The 18,067-nt window shown below is 40.4% G+C and overlaps 1 protein-coding gene across 1 annotated transcript in view; it reads left to right on the top strand.

Annotated features, from left to right (window-relative positions):
* Positions 1 to 18,067, top strand: part of ARFGEF3 (ARFGEF family member 3) — a 99,070-nt gene that overhangs the window by 45,290 nt on the left and 35,713 nt on the right. The window contains exons 9-15 of the mRNA XM_050893480.1: positions 2,908 to 3,012; positions 5,752 to 6,076; positions 8,049 to 8,161; positions 8,925 to 9,835; positions 14,745 to 14,911; positions 16,172 to 16,337; positions 17,777 to 17,884. Coding sequence (XP_050749437.1) covers positions 2,908 to 3,012; positions 5,752 to 6,076; positions 8,049 to 8,161; positions 8,925 to 9,835; positions 14,745 to 14,911; positions 16,172 to 16,337; positions 17,777 to 17,884 — 1,895 coding nt within the window. The remainder of the gene's footprint in view (positions 1 to 2,907; positions 3,013 to 5,751; positions 6,077 to 8,048; positions 8,162 to 8,924; positions 9,836 to 14,744; positions 14,912 to 16,171; positions 16,338 to 17,776; positions 17,885 to 18,067) is intronic.

Here is an 18,067-nt window from a genome sequence, read left to right as displayed (position 1 = left end):
ATTTGCATTACCAAAGCATTCCTTAAATTTAGGAATATCATACACTCTACCTACTTGGAAATGCATGAGCCTAACTTTTAAAATGCAGTTATTATGGGCAGTAATAGGATGTTACACTGCATTAAAATACTAGAGTCTCTTGTTGTCCGGTATTGTAAGAATAAATACGTACTCATGAGTTAAAAATTACTTTCTGTGGCATTCTAGCATAGCTCGACTAATGGTCTATTAAGAAATGAGCCAAAAAAAGCCGTAAGTGTTAAAGAGGTGACAAACCAACCAAAATCAATGCAAACATTATACAGCAGTTATTTAAAAAATAGAAATGTAGCAAGCTAGAAATAATTCGAAAGTTTTAAGGGAAAAACAAGTGCTCACTTGACAACATTGTTTCTATACCAGTAAAATAAGATTTAACTTGCTACTACTGCCAGTTGCAAATCACCTGAGTGGTAGTGAAAGAGCCAATCTGAAACTATTTTAAATGTAGCATAACATTGTCTCTTTGGTTGGCCTGTATGTCTCTGAAAGTAACCTGTGATGAACTCTGGGAAATGGGAGATACACAGAACAAGCATGCATTGGTACTTCCTTTTATATGCTCTACCATTTTCAGGAAACCTATGGCTTAGGAACTACCAGAGCCGAAGACAGCACAGACATCTTTGTGTGCAGTTCTATAGACTTTCCTCCCATGAGTTTCTCTAATTACAGCAAGATTTGAAAGGGAAGAGTGCCTTACTTAGCATTATTTAATGAGTGTCAGCATTTGGGAAAACAAAAGCATGTTTCTGAATCTTCTAAAGGAACTTTTTTTTTTTGGTTATGTGCATAGTTACAAGACAATAAGAAGAGATCTTTAAAAGTGCATATCTAACGATAGCAAGTGGCAAAACCAGCTGAAAGATTAATTCTTTGTATCAAATTTTGCCCACATGTGAAGCTATATAAACAGCTATCATCTGATAAGTATTGTCCACCAAATGATAATCACTTTGAATTACTGGTTATGAAATATCAAAACTAAACTACCTGACAGGATCTCTTGAAATCACTGAAAGTCTTTTAAAAAATTAACTGCAATCCCAGCTCCCCATAAAACTGCACTGAATTAGAACAGATTGAGGCATGCTGTAGATAAAGTACAATAAGAAATTCAGAGGACTTAAAAATACTCACTGAGCCATGATTTACTTCATGCTTGTAATTATGTACCTACACTGTTAGGATCGCTACTTATGAACAAAGCATAGTAAAGGATTCTGATTGAATCTGAGGAACATAAATTCAATTCGGATGGCTTGTTAAAGAACTAACTCCATGAATGAAAAACCTTTATTTCTTTCAAGGCCAATTTTGGTATCTCCTTCACAACACTTTGTTGGTAGCAACTTAACTTTCTAACCTCCAGGTCAGTGAAGTGAGGTTTTAGTATGCCATACTGCCTGTTCTAATTTCTTAGTCTGAAGATCATTTTAATTCCTCCGTCTAGATTTCAAGCTTATTAGAATTTGGTTTTGAGGGAGGCACAGCTATGAATGATGAGGAAGAGTTCAGGGAGGTGAATTTTTTTCTCAGGACCACTGGTGACTTTGGTGACTCTGGAATTTGTGGCAGCAGTGATATGAACACCAGCTATGCTGAGGTGTGCAGGAATGCAATATTAATTTCTTACCTGCAGGAAAACAATTTCGTAGTAAGAGGCATCAGAGCAATCAAGAGTGCAGGGATGCCCTGTGCATGCCCATGCAAGTGTCAACTGCAAGTTGTTGATGATCTGCATTAAGACACATTGTAAGAAAAGCTGTCGGGCAAGAAGGCAATTGTACCTGGAATGTGTGCATCTTTCCAGATAGGTTTGGACTGTTGTGAGGAAAAGGCTATCACTTCTAAAATATATAACCTGCCAGCAGTTTTAAACCCTCCATAGCATAGAGTTAGAAATGGAGCTTTGAGCCTTGGGATTCACTATTTTCTGCATGGCATGTGAAACAGGTACTGTTCTACTTGGGTGAAAATTCATCTATGTGAACAAAAGGAATTCAGGCAGTGACAGAAGAGCAGACGTTTCTCATTCCTTAATTTCAGTTAAGATAAATCCATTCTTTACAGCTTCCTTTACCTACCATCATACATCAGAAAATACATTCCTCCAGCTCTCATCTCAGACCAAAAAAGAATGATTAAATCCTAGTCGTCTTAGGAGTGAAAACCAGAATGTGGGTGCAATTGGCATGGAGAGCTCCTTTCGTAAGGTAGACCTCAGCCTTGCTTGTCTCCTGAATCCTGCAGCTAATTCTGGGAGTAGGTACAAGCACATTGTATGTTTCAAGCGTATCAATTCCAGGTGTCGACAGGATCTTTCACCTTCTTTCTCATGAAGCTCACTTTGTGTTTATGGTTTTGACAGAGTAACTGGCAAGGCCCTGAAAGGTAGCGATGTCATCATGCGACTTTCTGCCTGTAGACATTGACTTTTGACCATTGTGGTTGTCAGCAAGAAAAGAGAAAAAATAACCAGAAGAGAGCAGCCTAGATGCCCTTCAGATTGCCTGAAGAAACTATCCAGTAGTCCAAAATCTTCTAGTTGTCTCCTTTTCCTCCGCTTAAGGGTTCCTCCCTCCTCAAGTTTTTAGATTGAATTTGGATAATTATTTCTGTTTTCTTCTTCCTTTTTTTTCACATAGATTTTTTTTTTTTTTAAAGTAGCAGATCACTGCATGTGATCACTACAAAATAAATGGGATGATAAAGGTGATCACACCATTGTAAATCCATAGGAAGAAGCAAAATAAATCAGTGCTGTAAATTGCAGCATAATTTTCAAGTGAACTAATGTAGTTATTTTAGAAAATTAAATAATCTTTGTTTTGATGTGACATGAATGGCATCTTTTCTCTTTGCCAGTGACAATCGACAACTTCAGCTTCTTTACTTGGAGTGCATCCTTTCCATGTTAAACAGCTCCTCTCCCAGCATGCACCAGCACAAAGGATTCACTGATCTAATATGGTGAGTACATCTGAAGACTAATGCAAATACTCAGTTTGTAAGTATAAAAGGACCTTCTCCTCCCAGCCATGCAAACAAACCTGTAATAAATCTCCAGATGCGAGCAGAGCTTGCTGTTAACCTACTATCAGTTCCTTCTGTGCCTCATAGAAGATTGGTTAGGACCTCATGCTCAGCTAGCACATTAAATCCCTGTAGTGAATTATCACTGTAATGAAGTCTAATGTATTTAGCCAGAACAGAAAATCTCTTATGCTTTCTGCAATAGTTCAGATTCGTGTGTGGCATTAAACACAGAAATACTCTACTTACCGTAGGAGGGTGCTGTAGAGATCTGATGCAGTAATACAGGAAGATACACAAAATTAATGTCAGATGGTTTGCTGGTGACCAGAAATGCTTATGACCTGCATTGTATAAGGGCTGAGGCTAAATGGTCTTCGTGGTGCTTCCACTTTATCAAGAAATCCTCTTTTTAATACACTTCACCAGAAAGGCTTGACAGCTTTAGTGTTCACATCTACCTCTAAATTGTTTGATACCATCACCTCGGAGCACCTGAAATAATCCTTTTCCCTCTTTTTGTTTGCGATAGTACCTTTTTTTATAGCATATGGATAATTGAGTCATAGTAATAAAGCAAGAAGGTAACTAATATGCAGTTCCTTGCAGTCCATGCCCATCCTGTGACGTTGGCAGGTGATAGTGTTAAGAAAAGATATACGTGACTGTTAACGGTAAATATGTTTCTTGTGCTTTTAGCCTGTAATTTTTGAAATGGGAGTGTTTGACTTGGGCCCAATTCTAAGGATGCAACATGTAGAGGCATCCATAACTTCCCTTGCTGTCCCAGGAAAATCAGTGGCTGCTAGACTGTGAGGTCTTCAGGTTGATAACACTTGGCAGTGTTGCACAGGGACCCTATGCTGAGGCCTCTGGGAGCTCTAATGTAAGAACAGAATTCTCTCTTTCATGGCAAACCCATTTCAGAAGTTTCTGCCCTTGAATTTCACCCAACCCTTTGTTTATGTTTATGTGACTGACTGTGGGGCCATCCTATAAGCAAGGTCACTAAAATGATCTCGATTAAAAGAAAACACTTCCTGTTTTATTTTAAATTTACATCATTTTGATGATCCAGTTTACACTGCAAATCTACAGGTGTTTGTAACTGTAAATTATGAGGGCAAGCCATCAGGGGCAGAACTTCTTAACCTGCATTGCTGCCAAGGAATATGCATCCTCCAGCTACATGCTTAAGATGAAGTGGGAAAAAAAAGCCCGCCACACTAGGAAGACATGAAACAGTTTAAACTGCAAACATAATTTTGAACATATAGCAGTATAAGTACACACTAATCTATTAGCTGTCTAGTGAAGATGTGAACCAAACTGATAGCTGTCTTTGTTCTTTAAGGAGCTGTTGCCTACATCCACACAACTTTCTCTATGGCTGGCACTTCGTAGTCAGTTTTCAACAGAAGATAAAGAAGGGAGCAGACAGAGAAGATTTAGCTCTGTGTACTTCTGCCAGTGTTCTCCATAGTTTGATACAGAAGCACTTTGATGGGACTAAGATGTGTGGGGAATATGTTGCTGTTGCAACCTGTGATTACACCTGCCTCAAGGCAGGCATGTTTCTTAAGCAGTGAATTGATATGTTTTGAAGTGTACCTGATTGAAGAAAGAAATAGAATAAGCAGACTCAAAGTCATTATCTGATGTCTGATTAAAAGCTGTTTTTCTTTCTGTGACTTCAGGAAGCCGAGCTGTTTTAGCAAGCATGTTAAGAGAAGCAATGAAAGTTCTGGACTGCATAAAAATCTTGAGAAAAATAAAATGTACTTGCCTATGAGGATGTGTTACTTTTTATGCTGAATCATTACTTGTCATTGGGTGCTTGCTCTAGGTGCCAGATTGAACCTCTGAGGCATGTGGGTGAAAATCAGGTTTGGGACTGCATTCTCATGCAGCACTTGGCTTTTTAAATTAGGGTCTTGCAGACTGAAGTGAAACGTCAAGTGCGTGAGTGCAAAGCTGAAATAACAGCTAATGGAGCAAAGTGCTGAGTTGGTTTTGGCTCTGGTTCCACAGAAGAGTGATCTGCTGGTGTGGCATCACTCAACTTGAGTGTGCATGCAGAAAGGCAGTTGAAGGAAGGATGGTGTTTTTAGCGTATAGTGGCATATGAGAAGTTACAATGCACACTTTGAGTTACTGTAGAGGGCTTTAATTATGTTCTCAAAAGCCAGCAAAATAGGGGCTCACAACTAAGGGTGCTTACTAAAATACATGCATGTGCAGTTCAGTGGTGGAACATCAGGCCTTCTAGTTACCATAGATTGGTTTTTGTTTGGTCAGGTTTTTTTAAAGCTCCCAAGTTGGACTGAAGAAGAAACACTTAGCAGTAGAAACCTAGAATTTCTACCTTGGGATAGGTTGCAGCCAATGAAAGAGGCAGGCATGCTATCCTGTAAAGGACAGCACTGTGCAGCAACATGAACTTGCAAAATCAGTACCATGCTTATAAAGCACCCAAAAGTATTTCCATATGTACTAGCATGCTGATGCTTAGCAGATGAAAAAAGCCTGGTGTAATTTCTTATTCTATCTAACCACTGCTGTTGACTGATTATTAAAACAAGAGTGTGTATCTCATTTATCCATGGGCTATTTTCAATCCATTCCTGTGAGATTATTTTTTTTCCAGTTACCATCTGCTGCTTTTCTCTTTCTCAGGAAGCAACTGTGTCCAGCCCTAGTAGTAATCCTGGGAAATCCAATCCATGACAAAACTATCACCTCTGCCCACAGTAACATCTGCCTTGAGGCTGATTCACCTTCCTCAGGCATCTCTGATCATGGCCGGGGTTCAGGTTGTTCCTCCACAGCACCTGCCCTTAGTGGGCCTGTTGCACGGACCATATATTATATTGCAGCAGAACTGGTTCGACTGGTGGGGTCAGTGGAATCCATGAAGCCTGTGCTGCAGTCTCTCTATCACCGGATATTGCTTTACCCACCACCTCAGCACCGAGTAGAAGCCATCAAAATTATGAAAGAGGTAGGATAATCACATGTGCAAATCCAGGCATGTAAAGCAAAATGTTTATTTAACAGTAAATGTTGCTGATACGTGCATACCAGTCCATTCCATACCTTAGCACTAGGGATGTTGAAATCGCCCTTTCTGAGCACAGCTGTTATATCAAAGCCACTCTGACAAATATTTTTAGTTTTACAAAGTCGTAATAGCTGTATTTGTCTCCATAACGCAAGCTGCTATGGCATCTCCATCAGTGTTCGTGCTGTGGTACTGCATGGAGCAGATCTTAATCACTGAGTCATGACTGCTCTTTTGGGTGAGATACACTATAGTGATCCAGTTCTCAACTTCTTTGGCATCTTTCCTCACTCTCTGCTCTTGCTAGAAGGAGACATTCGTCCTCACAGTGTAGTATTCCAGGCATTAAGGTGAATATATTCTTTGATTACATGCCAGGTTTTTGAAATACAGTTTCCTTGAGCTTTATTAGAATAGCCACAAGGAAGCTGCCAATGTCTTAAGTGGCCATGTCAAGACCAGTCCGTTCTGGCCTCTTGCCTAGTGCCTCTGACAGCACTAGAACTGGTGCATTGTGAGACTTCTTTGAGCATGGGCTCTTCCATTTCACATGTGCAGCTTCTCATGTTGTGAAACACAAGGCAACTTAGTAATTTTTAGGAACAGTGGTCTCTCTTAGAGGATTTTTGTTCTAGCTTGTACATACCTAGGCTGTTCTGTGTCTGAAGATCTCTCCTAACACCACACAGCCACCCACTGGGTTGTTGTCTGAACTGGTGGTCACCCTGGCACTTGTCTTCCTCTAATTTTAAACAATAGCAAGATGACAATTGAAGTTTTAGGAAAAGCTCAGTCTAATATTGTTTCCTGCAGGACATATCTGTTGCCTCTTTCTGCTTATTAATATGGGCTTGTTTGTGTTGTGGTTTAACCCCAGCCGGCAACTAAGCATCACACAGCCACTCGCTCACTCCCCCCACCCAGTGGGATGGGGGAGAGAACTGAAAAAAAAAAAAACCCTCATGGGTTGAGATGAAGACAGTTTACTAGGACAGAAAGGAAGAAAAAAAAAATAATGATAATAATAATACTAAAAGAATTGGACTATACAAAACAAGTGATGCACAATGCAATTGCTCACCACTTGTCGACCGATGCCCAGTTAGTTTCCGAGCAACGATCCGCCCCTCCCAGCCAACTCCCCCTGGTTTATATACTGGGCGTGGTGTCATATGGTATGGAATATCCCTTTGGCCAGTTTGGGTCAGCTGTCCTGGCTGTGTCCCCTCCCAGCTTCTTGTGCCCTTCCAGCCTTCTTGCTGGCTGGGCATGAGAAGCTGAAAAATCCTTGCCTTAGTATAAACACTACTTAGCAACAACTAAAAACATCAGTGTGTTATCAACATTATTTTCCTACTAAATCCAAAACACAGCACTATACCAGCTACTAGGAAGAAAATTAACTCTCTCCTAGCCAAAACCGGGACAGTTTGTAAAGCCTTCTCCTTGTATTTCCTGGTGGACATTAACAGGACGCCACCCAGCAGGTTGAGTCAGAAGGAATCACTTTGCCTATCTTTGCATGACTCTATCATTTTGTAACTGGGTGACTGAAGAGAAAGGCTCCCTTTGGTATGTAATGTAATGCAAGATACTTGCTCTATATTTAGGCATAAAGATTATCTTGTGTGCAGTATCAGTTGAAACGTCCTCAGTCAAAAATGTAAAGCACTGGAGAACATTCTATATGTGATTCTTGTTGAATATTCTGCTCTTCCCTATCTGCTTTTCTGCCTTTAAAAAGGGGAAAGGTAGCTTTAGTAAGTATAACTTCAGTACTGTTTTCCTTTGCTGTGAGTAATTACAATACTGCTACCTTGGGTTCCAGGGCTTGATAGAACTATGACTCATTTATTGTATTTAAATAATGCTTAGATAATCCTCTAGTAACTTCTGTTTCCTTTCCTCTCAGATACTTGGCAGTCCTCGGCAGCTTTGTGATTTGGCAGGGCCCTGCTCTACTGAGTCAGAATCCAGGAAGAGGTCTATTTCTAAAAGGAAGTCCCACCTGGATCTTCTCAAGCTGTACGTTTTGTTTCCTCCTTTAGCCTCTTCTCTCTTAAACCTGTGCACACAGGACACTTAAACAGTTGTACCTTCAGAAGCATACCCAACTATGAACCAGAGTATCTCCCTGGTTAAATAAGCTGTGAAAATGGAAGAAGGGTAAAAGCGCTTACTGGTTCGTCGTCAGTCTGGCCTGTTTGTAAAGGCATAAATAACTACATTGTGGAGTTTGCCAAAATACCCAGATATGTTGGTTTGCAGCTGGAAATTCTTGGGTTTGGGTCCCTAACCTTGCAATGAAATAACTGTGTGCTTATTTAGAGGTACATTTCCAAGATGAAGTCAAAGGAGGTAATTGAAAATCTAAACATTGTCAGATTGAGCAAGAAGGATTCTCAGTTCTTATAAAGATCATATCTTCTAGATAAGATCATTTTCAGGACACAGATGGCTTTAAACTTAGCTTCAGTTGGGTGTTGAGGTTTTTTTTTCAGTGTAAGTGCTTGTCTGTAAGGGAAAACAAGCTGTGCATGCTGGTACAAATGCACGCTGGTACAAATGCACGGTAACCGTTTCCCTGGTTGGTACTCCCTTTACAGAATGGCCATGGCCACATGGGAGACCTAATAATTTGTTCTAATACTAGTTGTCTTTCTCAGGAGTAGTCTTACAGGATAATTGCACTTCTTTTTTTCCTGGTTGTGGAGGGATGGTGTTGGATGATAGTGACGTGTTCACTGTATGTGTTGTATCACTTAAATAAACTCTGTTTTAATTGTAGTATCATGGACGGGATGACAGAAGCATGCATCAAAGGTGGTATTGAAGCATGTTACGCTTCAGTGTCCTGCGTCTTTGCCCTGCTTGGAGCACTAGATGAGCTGAGCCAAGGCAGGGGTCTTAGTGAAGAGCAGGTCCAGCTGCTGCTTCGGCGCTTAGAAGAATTGAAGGATGGGACCGAGACGAGCAGGGACTCCATGGAGATCAATGATGCCGACTTTAGGTGGCAGAGGCGCATCCTGTCCTCAGAAAATCCTGCCTGGGAATCGGGAAATGAGAAGAGTCCTGATATTAGCATTAGTGTTACCACAGACACTGGTCAGACCACTTTGGAAGGGGATATGGGACAGACAACTCCAGAGGATAATCCAGAAAGTCAAAAAAACTCACTACCATCTCCAGCTGCACATGAAAGCAAAGAGATTCATTATAGAGAACCAGAGTCAGAAACCATCGACCAGCCAGATGTTGTTCAGAGAAGCCACACCATAGTCTATCCAGATATAACTAACTTCTTATCAGTTGATTGCAAGACCCGGTCCTATGGATCCAGATACAGTGAAAGTAACTTCAGTGTAGATGACCAGGACATTTCTAGGACTGAGTTTGATTCATGCGATCAGTATTCCATGGCAGCAGAGAAGGACTCGGGCAGATCAGATGTCTCAGACATAGGCTCTGACAATTGCTCCCTGGCTGACGAGGAGCAGACACCACGGGATTGTCCAGGTCACAAGTCCTTACGTACTGCTGCTCTCTCTCTGAAATTGCTGAAAAACCAAGAAGCGGACCAGCACAGTGCACGGCTGTTTATCCAGTCCCTTGAAGCTCTTCTTCCTCGGCTTATAGCTCTTCCCAGCATAGAGGAGGTGGATGGAGCACTGCAGAGCTTCTCTTCAACATTCTGCTCAGGTTTGCAAGCAAATATTTACTGTCTAACCAGCATGTACACTGTGATAGCACTGTACACAGATTCTCTTGTAGGATTTCATCTTCAGAGAACATATCCAGAATAAGGAGGTTTGTGCTTTACAAAGCGTATTCCTCCACAGCAGCACACTTCGTTTAGAGCAAAGCAAATTGAATATGCAGGCACTGATTCAAAGGGAGGTCAATCCATTGACTCTTAACAGGCTCTGGATTACATCCTCAGTCAACAGAGAAATCAAATTTTCTGTAGTAAGATACCTCTTCACAGGTTTGTGAAGATCTGTTGAGAAGATTTGCACATGCTGTCATTAAAGAGAGGCTGGGGTTGCCCCTTAGCATGAAAGGGGTGTGGGGAGGACCATCACCTGTTTTGGAAGAGATTTAAGTAGCTTACTACATCACTGCATTACTATTAGTAATGCCAGCCTTGCAAAGAAGGTGATAAAAATTCCACAGAAGTAAGCTCTTGAAAGGATAAGAAAAGAGGAGCGACTCTCTTCTTCTTCACTCTTTTGTTTTTCGTAATACTACTGTCTGTCATGACAGGAAATGCACAGCTCAAAGCCCAGACCAAGTGAAAAGTAGTTAAAGATCTTACCTTTTAAGAGATTAAATACCTGCAATTCTTTCATGGTTAGAACCTTCTTGACTTGGTCAATCAAACAAAAAACCACCATGCAAAGGCTAGTTTGTCCTGTTGATAGTACATTTAAAATGTGTATAAATATGTATATTTTTTAGAAAGGTTTCTTTTTCCTGACAGTGGCCAAAGTGGAAATATTTGTTAAAATATATTTATCTGTTTCTTTAACTTAATTCACCACAATTGCCTTTCCTATTGCTCCTCTCCTAATCATTGCTTCATTCATTTGTGCTCTCTCACACACATTAAACTCACACAGAGTCAGAAGGGATGCCTCCCATCATCATACAGCATAATTTAGATATGAAGCTGGGTGAATAAGCTGATATTCGTGATGTCCTGTTTAAATGCTGCCCAAATAAGCCCTAACTCAGGAAGATGGTAGCTGACATTCTTAGAAATGTTGGCCATGTTATATCACAGAAAGCAGATATCTTAAAGGGGACATTAATATTAATTACATTCCTAATTGAGGTGCTCCAAAGCATCCTTTCTGTCACAAGGGATTTCTTTTTCCTGAAAAAGAGTGTTCTTGAGGTTATGCCAAAAGACCAGGACTAGAACTCTAGCTCAAACTTTTGTGCACCTGTTCCCTCGTGCATGAATGAGCATACTGCTTCTTTTCTCTTTTTGTCTGTCAGATCCCTTTAGAACATTTTAAAGTCTTGGAAGAGGTAGACCTAGCAGACTTCTAGATTTTAAGGCTAAATGCAGCTTTTGTTGTCATTCAGCATGACTAATACAGTGAGAAGGATGGAACAATATCACTCAATTTCTGCATTAAGTCCATAATTTCTGGTTTGTACAGCTCTCTTAAAAAGAGGACCTAGTCGAGGACTTAGACTGTTCAGTTGAGAAAGACCTTTCACTTTCGTAAGAAAGCCACCTTGATGTCTAAATCTGCACTTAAAAATGTACACCATGTTTCCAGTCTGATTTGGTGAAGTAATCTTAGAAGATGCCACTCAGTAGGGAATCATGGAAAAATATAGTAGCAAGATACTGTTTTAAAATAGCTTGGAAGAGGTAGCCTGGTGTTTTCATAGAGCTGTGGCTGTTACAGAGTTGTAATTATGCTCTCACAAGATCTGTGCCGTTCATGTTTCAGTTGGACACCTGGAATGAGACTCAGTCCAGCTGAAACAGTCCCTTAACTTGTACCTCAGGTCTTAAGCAAAAGTCTGTCAGTCCTCCTGAGGAGAGGACTTGTGTAGGTGAGAGGTGTGAGTTTGAAGACCTGGAGAGAGAGAGACTTACTGAAGTTGAAACATATATCTGGGAGTAGGAACTCCCCCTGGAGAGCTTCCGAGATACCAGTCTGATCTGCTTCTATAGGCAACATTTGAGTCCTTACTTCAGGACTCCTTCATTAGCACCAACAATTCAAGGCACAAATTAGGTGATGAAGTTAGAGGAACTGGTCCTATTCATTGTATGTACAACATCTATTCATGTATAATTTCTGAAGAATACATTAGGAAAATTGAGTATTGGTTAAGATTTGAGTTGAGAAAAGAGACAGGTGCAGTTCTGAGACCAGCCAGTACAGAAGCAGTATTTTTGTGTTTCTGAGAGACCTTATTTAACTGCTTTGTTTCATTTTTCAGTTTTTCTTACACTTTGAGGGAAAAAATTAGCTACAGTTTAGTAGTCTTTCCTACACGGTAGGTCCTTAAATACTATTGTAATATTATTATGTTTTCATAGGATTGAAAAGCAATGCAAGGAGGTAGGAATTTGAGGCACTGGCATGGGAGTATAAGCATGGAAAAAGTGAAGTCAGCTAGGCAGAGTTATAGTGAAATTAATATTTGGAAGTCAGTTGGCTAAAAGCCTTCCTAATCTACAGTTTTCATCTTTCCTCAGAAAGTTCCTCCTTGTTGCTAGATAAAACCAATGCCAAAAAATTCCTTAGTGACACTGGAGTGTGATGTCTATTTTAAAAAATACCAAATTATCTAAAAATTCTCAACATTATCTTGACTTGCACAAAACATTGTTTGCATTTTTTCAGGACCTCCTTTTACCTGGCCAATTTAAATGAACTGTTGGCTCTATTAAGACAGTGTGCTAACCTCGTTGTTTATTATAGCTGGCAGATTTTTATAATTAAAGTTGATGATCAGTATTCTCTTAATTCGGACATAACTATTCTCATGAACTGCAGTGTCAAGGTATTAATTCTAAAAATTGTGTGCCATTGTGTGAATAATCATTGCAAACGTTTTTAGCGCTTCTTTTCAGTTTTGATTCCATAGCTTTTAGCGGCAAGGTTTTTATGTTGGTAAGCATCATCGCAAATTTACACATCAGCTAATCTGTTTTTGAGATCTCAGCATCTCTCAAATGCAGTTGTTTATTTTCCCATATTTTAGAGGAAATTAGGGACCATATTTTTCCCAAACACTTTTGGGTGCTCAAATACGTACCCACTATGTAGTAGCCGCTTTTATGTGCAGTTATACACCTTCCTTTTTAATTGTAGTCTTGTATAGGAGGTTGCACAATTTTTAAAATATTTTAATGCAAAATAAAGTGAGGGTTTTTTTTCTTTTACATCCCTCTCTGCCTTGAGGTTTTTATTACTCTAGCAGATTCTAGTCCCCAAGGTACATGTTCAAGAGAGGTAAGGCATCAAATCAATATATTCTAGCTACATCAATATCATGATCCTCCATCCAACTAAGTGTTAAGATGCATCTTTGCCTTCAATGATGAAGGAGTCACTGGAGCTACTCACAGGCTACTTTCAAGCACGTGGTTGCAGTTTTGGTACTAGGTAAAGATTCTCTGTTAATATTCACCATGAGAAATCTACCCCAAGCACACACCAACCCATGTGGGTATGGTTTGTGGCCAGCCCTATCACCCCTCTTCCACAAAGGTTGCTCCCTTGAACAGCTATTCATTTTTTAGACCCACCCTGGAACAGTTATTCTCTTTCTAAATCCGCCCTCAAACAGTTACTCACCTTATCCACGCCCCCAAAGTGACGACAGTGGAAAGTCCGAGAAGGCAGCAGCACAGAGCTTTCAAACCCTCACGAGGCAAGAAAAACATTTGCTTCTTTTCTGTGTGTGGATTTTTTTTTTTTTAAATGTTAATGGTTTGTTGTATTTTGTCTAAGAAGAGGTATGAGCTTTATGGTGGGAGGAGTATATTCACAGTAAACCACTGCAGAAGTTAACAAATGACACAGCTTTGCTTCATCATGTAACTAACCTTGAAAGCTGTTTTTTTGTTTCATTTCAAACGTTCCTCTAGGATAAAACTTACTCCTTAATCTTCCCTAATTGAGATTATATGAATGGATTTCACAGTTGATGTGAAAACCATGAAATATTGTGGGTCATGTGGGGGGGGTCTAATATTTCTGGTTTTTTTCATGGCTCAAACTACAGATCATGGGGATTCAATTAGGTATTGCTCATACTTGATTTATGTTTTTCTACCAGTAGGTCAGCTAACTCAGAGAGAAACGTATGTGCCATCCATCCTACCTGGGAAGAAGGGATTGTGCCACTGGGCATGGTTGTAGGCTGTCGTTTCATACAAATAGTGTTTTCAGGAGTACTGAGCGCTTACAGGTGGCTTATGGGTCTGACAGAGCTACAAGTGCTCAGCTATCTAGAAAGCAGGTCTTGGATGAACTAAACAGGGCTTGGAGTTGTAATGAGTTCCAGCCGGCTTGGCCCCAAATATTTGTCCACATACCTCTAGGCCATGGAGAGAATGATGATTACAGCCTGATCCTTCAAGGTGCCGAGCACTCCAGTCCCCATCCAACAACTCATTTAGCCAGGACAGATTTACTGAGGGGCTAAAAGGGCTGTCACCCTCATTAGCACCATTTGGTGCAATGTATGCTCAGTTAAGTACACAGGCTTTCCCTCTGCACCTTCCCACCTCACCTTTCCAGTTAGCATTGCAGATGTATCCTGCCCTTTGCTTTGTACCTGGCAGTCATCCCAATGAATGCTGGTGCTCCTTGTGTGTTTTGAATTTAGCGTGTTGCTTTGCTGGACTGTGACTGGAGTGTTCAGTTTGCCTTGCAGCACTGTGTTCTAGATGGACTACTTATTTTTCTATTCCCTATTCTAGTACATTTAGTAGAGTAATTTCTACTGATGATTCATTAACTATTCTAGCAATCTGTTGCTGCTGAAATGCTAGGGTTAGTTTCTGATTTTTTTTTTTTTCAGGCAAAATCTGTGTAAAATGTGAGAGCTCACATGGTGTTTTTGTTAGGTATGATGCACTCACCAGGATTTGAGGGAAACCTACATTTCAGCTTCCAGACTCTGATGAATGCAGACAGTCTCTACATGGTCTCACATTACACTCTGCTGCTCAACCTAAAATTGGCCAACTCAGATTACTACAGGAAGAAGCCTGCCCAAGCCCCTGTGTTGCTGGTGAGTTGGGGAATATGGGAAAACTGTTAAAAAAAGAAAGTTTGTTTTGCTTCCTTTCACATAAAGCAGCCCACACCTAAAGCCTCCAGGCTGCTTGCTAAGTGGAGAAATAATAATTGCAAATGAAGTGTTCTCCAAGCTGCTTATGAATCTTGCATGATAAATGTCATGCATCTGAATTACACAGCTTCTCTGTAATTTGGGGGGGAATGAATGCTGCTTACTGATTATCATTAGAGTAGCAGTCATTTTGATGATACTCTATCTTAGAACAGATCTTCATTAGCATCATGTGATACAGCAAGTATTGTTTGTGCACGTTATCAAGGGACATACCTTCATCTTGCAACTACTTTTGAGCATAATGACAAATTTCTTGCTTAATACTTGATTTGCATTTACGCAGATGAAGACATGAGAAGTTAGAGTGAAAAATAATGAGGTTTTAGTAATATGAACTGATTATTTTTGTGGCACCTGGGATTCCTTAGCTTCTTGGGCTTTTTAAAAGTTGTTTTGAAGGCTGCAGGAGTTATAAAACACAAATCTGTGTTTTTCAACTAAGTTGCCCAAGAGAAGTAATTACAGAGTTTTCCTAAAAATAAAAAAATCAGTGACACATAGAACAAAAAAATGGAAAGCAAGAAAATTCTGTCAAAATGTACCATTATTGCTGAGCTTCCCATGTAAGAGAACTTATATTCTAGAAGACCTCAAAAACAAGTGGGTTTTAACAGCGTCATCAGTTCTGGTATGTTCTTCAGCAGCTGCAAGAGCAAATCTGTGACTCAGAACCTTCTCTAGGGGCAGCACTGTGCACAACAGGCCGGAGCATGACCGAAGTATTGTTGAAAATAGTTCAGATATTTAATTGGACCCCAGTTCATCTGTGGTGACTGTTCAATGCAGAAGGGCCTGATTGCTGGACAGACAGCATTAGGTGCCACAACTTTTTATTGGAATTGAGATCCTACCCCTACCTTGTAGAAACAGTGGGAGATCAGCATGTCCCATTGTCACTGTGCAAGAACTGTCATTATGACTTGTGTCTTGCATGAACTGCAATAACAGAAGGGAAAGCTCCTTGTTCATGTCATTCTCCTCTATGAAGACGCATTGCGATCCTTGGTTAATTCTTATTTTTGCATATGTCCATTTCTACTCCTGCATTCCCTTACGCTCAGGAGTAGATCTAGGGGCTGAGGCTCATGCTGTAGGGCTTATTGTTGTCTTACATCTGGCTTTTATGGTTCTCTACAGAAGGAATTCATGAAGCAGGTCCAGTCCAGTGGAGTGTTGATGGTATATTCCCAAGCCTGGGTTGAAGAACTGTACCACCAGGTACTAGAAAGGAATATGCTGGGGGAAGCTGGATACTGGGGAAGCCCTGAAGAGCACAGCCTTCCACTTATCACCATGCTGACTGGTCAGTACTATGTTATGGTGGCAAGGCTAACTTCCAAACATGCATCTAAAACAAGCTACAATAACATGCTGCTTCGTTACATTACATACAGAACAGCATGTCATCATGCAACACGCGGTGTTTCACGAAATTACCAATAAAGAAGGAATCGGACTTAACTGTGGAAGGTACTTAAGTGTTTGGTTTGGATCAGATGGAAAGCTTTTGAAGCATGGATTTAAAAACAGACTGTCCCTGGGAGACAGGGAGAGTAGGTTTGTTCACTGAACCAAAACATCTCTTAATTCTGTCAGCTTCAGTTCTGGTAGACTTGGTACCTGTTAATGATAAGCGGTAAGGCTGCTGTTTTCTTGATGTCATAGCAAAGCCATTTCAGTGTGCCTGTGGTGCAGTACAAATATAAATAGTGGTGTCTGATCCTGGAAGCCTTCCACAGATTGGGCTCCCCGTGGTTCAGATTTGTGCTATGCCAGGGATATGCCAAATGGCGCTAGAGAGAAGCTGAAAACCTGGAGCACCTCTAACAAATGCTTAAAAACAATCCTTAGCTTCATTTGAGGGAAAAAATCAACTTGTATCAGCTGAAAGGCAGCAGGATGTCTATGATATTGTATTGATATAAAATGCACTGTCTGCTTGAATGTGTATACTGTATTATTAGAAAGAGGTAATTAAAACAATGTATGCAGGGAGAACACTGGCTTCACCTGAGCCATTAACTGGTAATCAAAGGGCACTGCTCTGAAAGTTTTTTGCTGATTGTATTGAGCTCAGTGTTGCTTTTAGCTGTTGAGCTGGGAAGCTGAAAGAAACACTTTGGAAAAACAATAGCCATGAAGTATGTGGAGAAGAGACAGATGGACAGGGGCTGCGAGAAAGGAAATCAACCTGACATCCCTAACATTAAACTCTCTGTGAGAAGCTGGTCTTTTGTTGTGTTGGAGAAAGGGTTGTATTTATTTTGTTGAGATTGAACCTATATAGGTCTACTAAAAATCGCATTTAGGACATAGGATCCCAGTGCATCTTGAGGACCCAGACTGAGGTCTGGGAATATCTAGATACAGGATTTAGCGAGATTTGAAAGGTTATACTAAGAAATGTGGAGATTTAAGGGTGTGGGAAGTTCTGAACTGTAAGAAATACCATGAAATCTTTGCTGAGAGTTCTGTTGACTGTGTAACTTCAGGGGGGGTGGCTTTTGAGAGTGGGATATTTCCCCTCTTCAAGAAAACGTTGGTTATACTGGGCAAAGGATATGATGCCGCAGCTCATGTTTATGCCAAGGCCTCAGAAGGCTGCAGAAAAAAGCAACTAAAAAGCATACCTAAGAAGTCAGGAGCGCTAGTACTTATTTGAACAAAGAGCCAGTAGGAGATGCTTTCCTTATACCATCTGTGTGTCGAATAGTAATCTGTTGGTTTTTAATGTTCTGGCAGACATCGATGGCTTGGGAAGCAGTGCAATTGGTGGCCAATTGATGGCATCTGCTTCAGCTCAATCTCCTCTTTCCCAAAACCGGAAGACAGATGATTCTGTTGTTGCAGGTATTAATACTGTATTATAAGCTCAAGTGTATCTACCCGCAGTGGGTTGTTATATACCATAAACATATTCAGATAAATTGTGTTTTAGAACAACAATTTAAGGGTTGAGGGAAGTATGTCAGTACATCCTACACATGAATTGGTAGTCTAGCCTGCAGAGGACAAATATGACTTGGGTTTTTA

This window comes from Gymnogyps californianus, chromosome 3 (genome assembly GCF_018139145.2).
Source record: "Gymnogyps californianus isolate 813 chromosome 3, ASM1813914v2, whole genome shotgun sequence".
NCBI lineage: Eukaryota > Metazoa > Chordata > Aves > Accipitriformes > Cathartidae > Gymnogyps > Gymnogyps californianus.
Note: the sequence above shows the minus strand (reverse complement) of the source record. Positions and strands in the feature narration are given on the sequence as shown.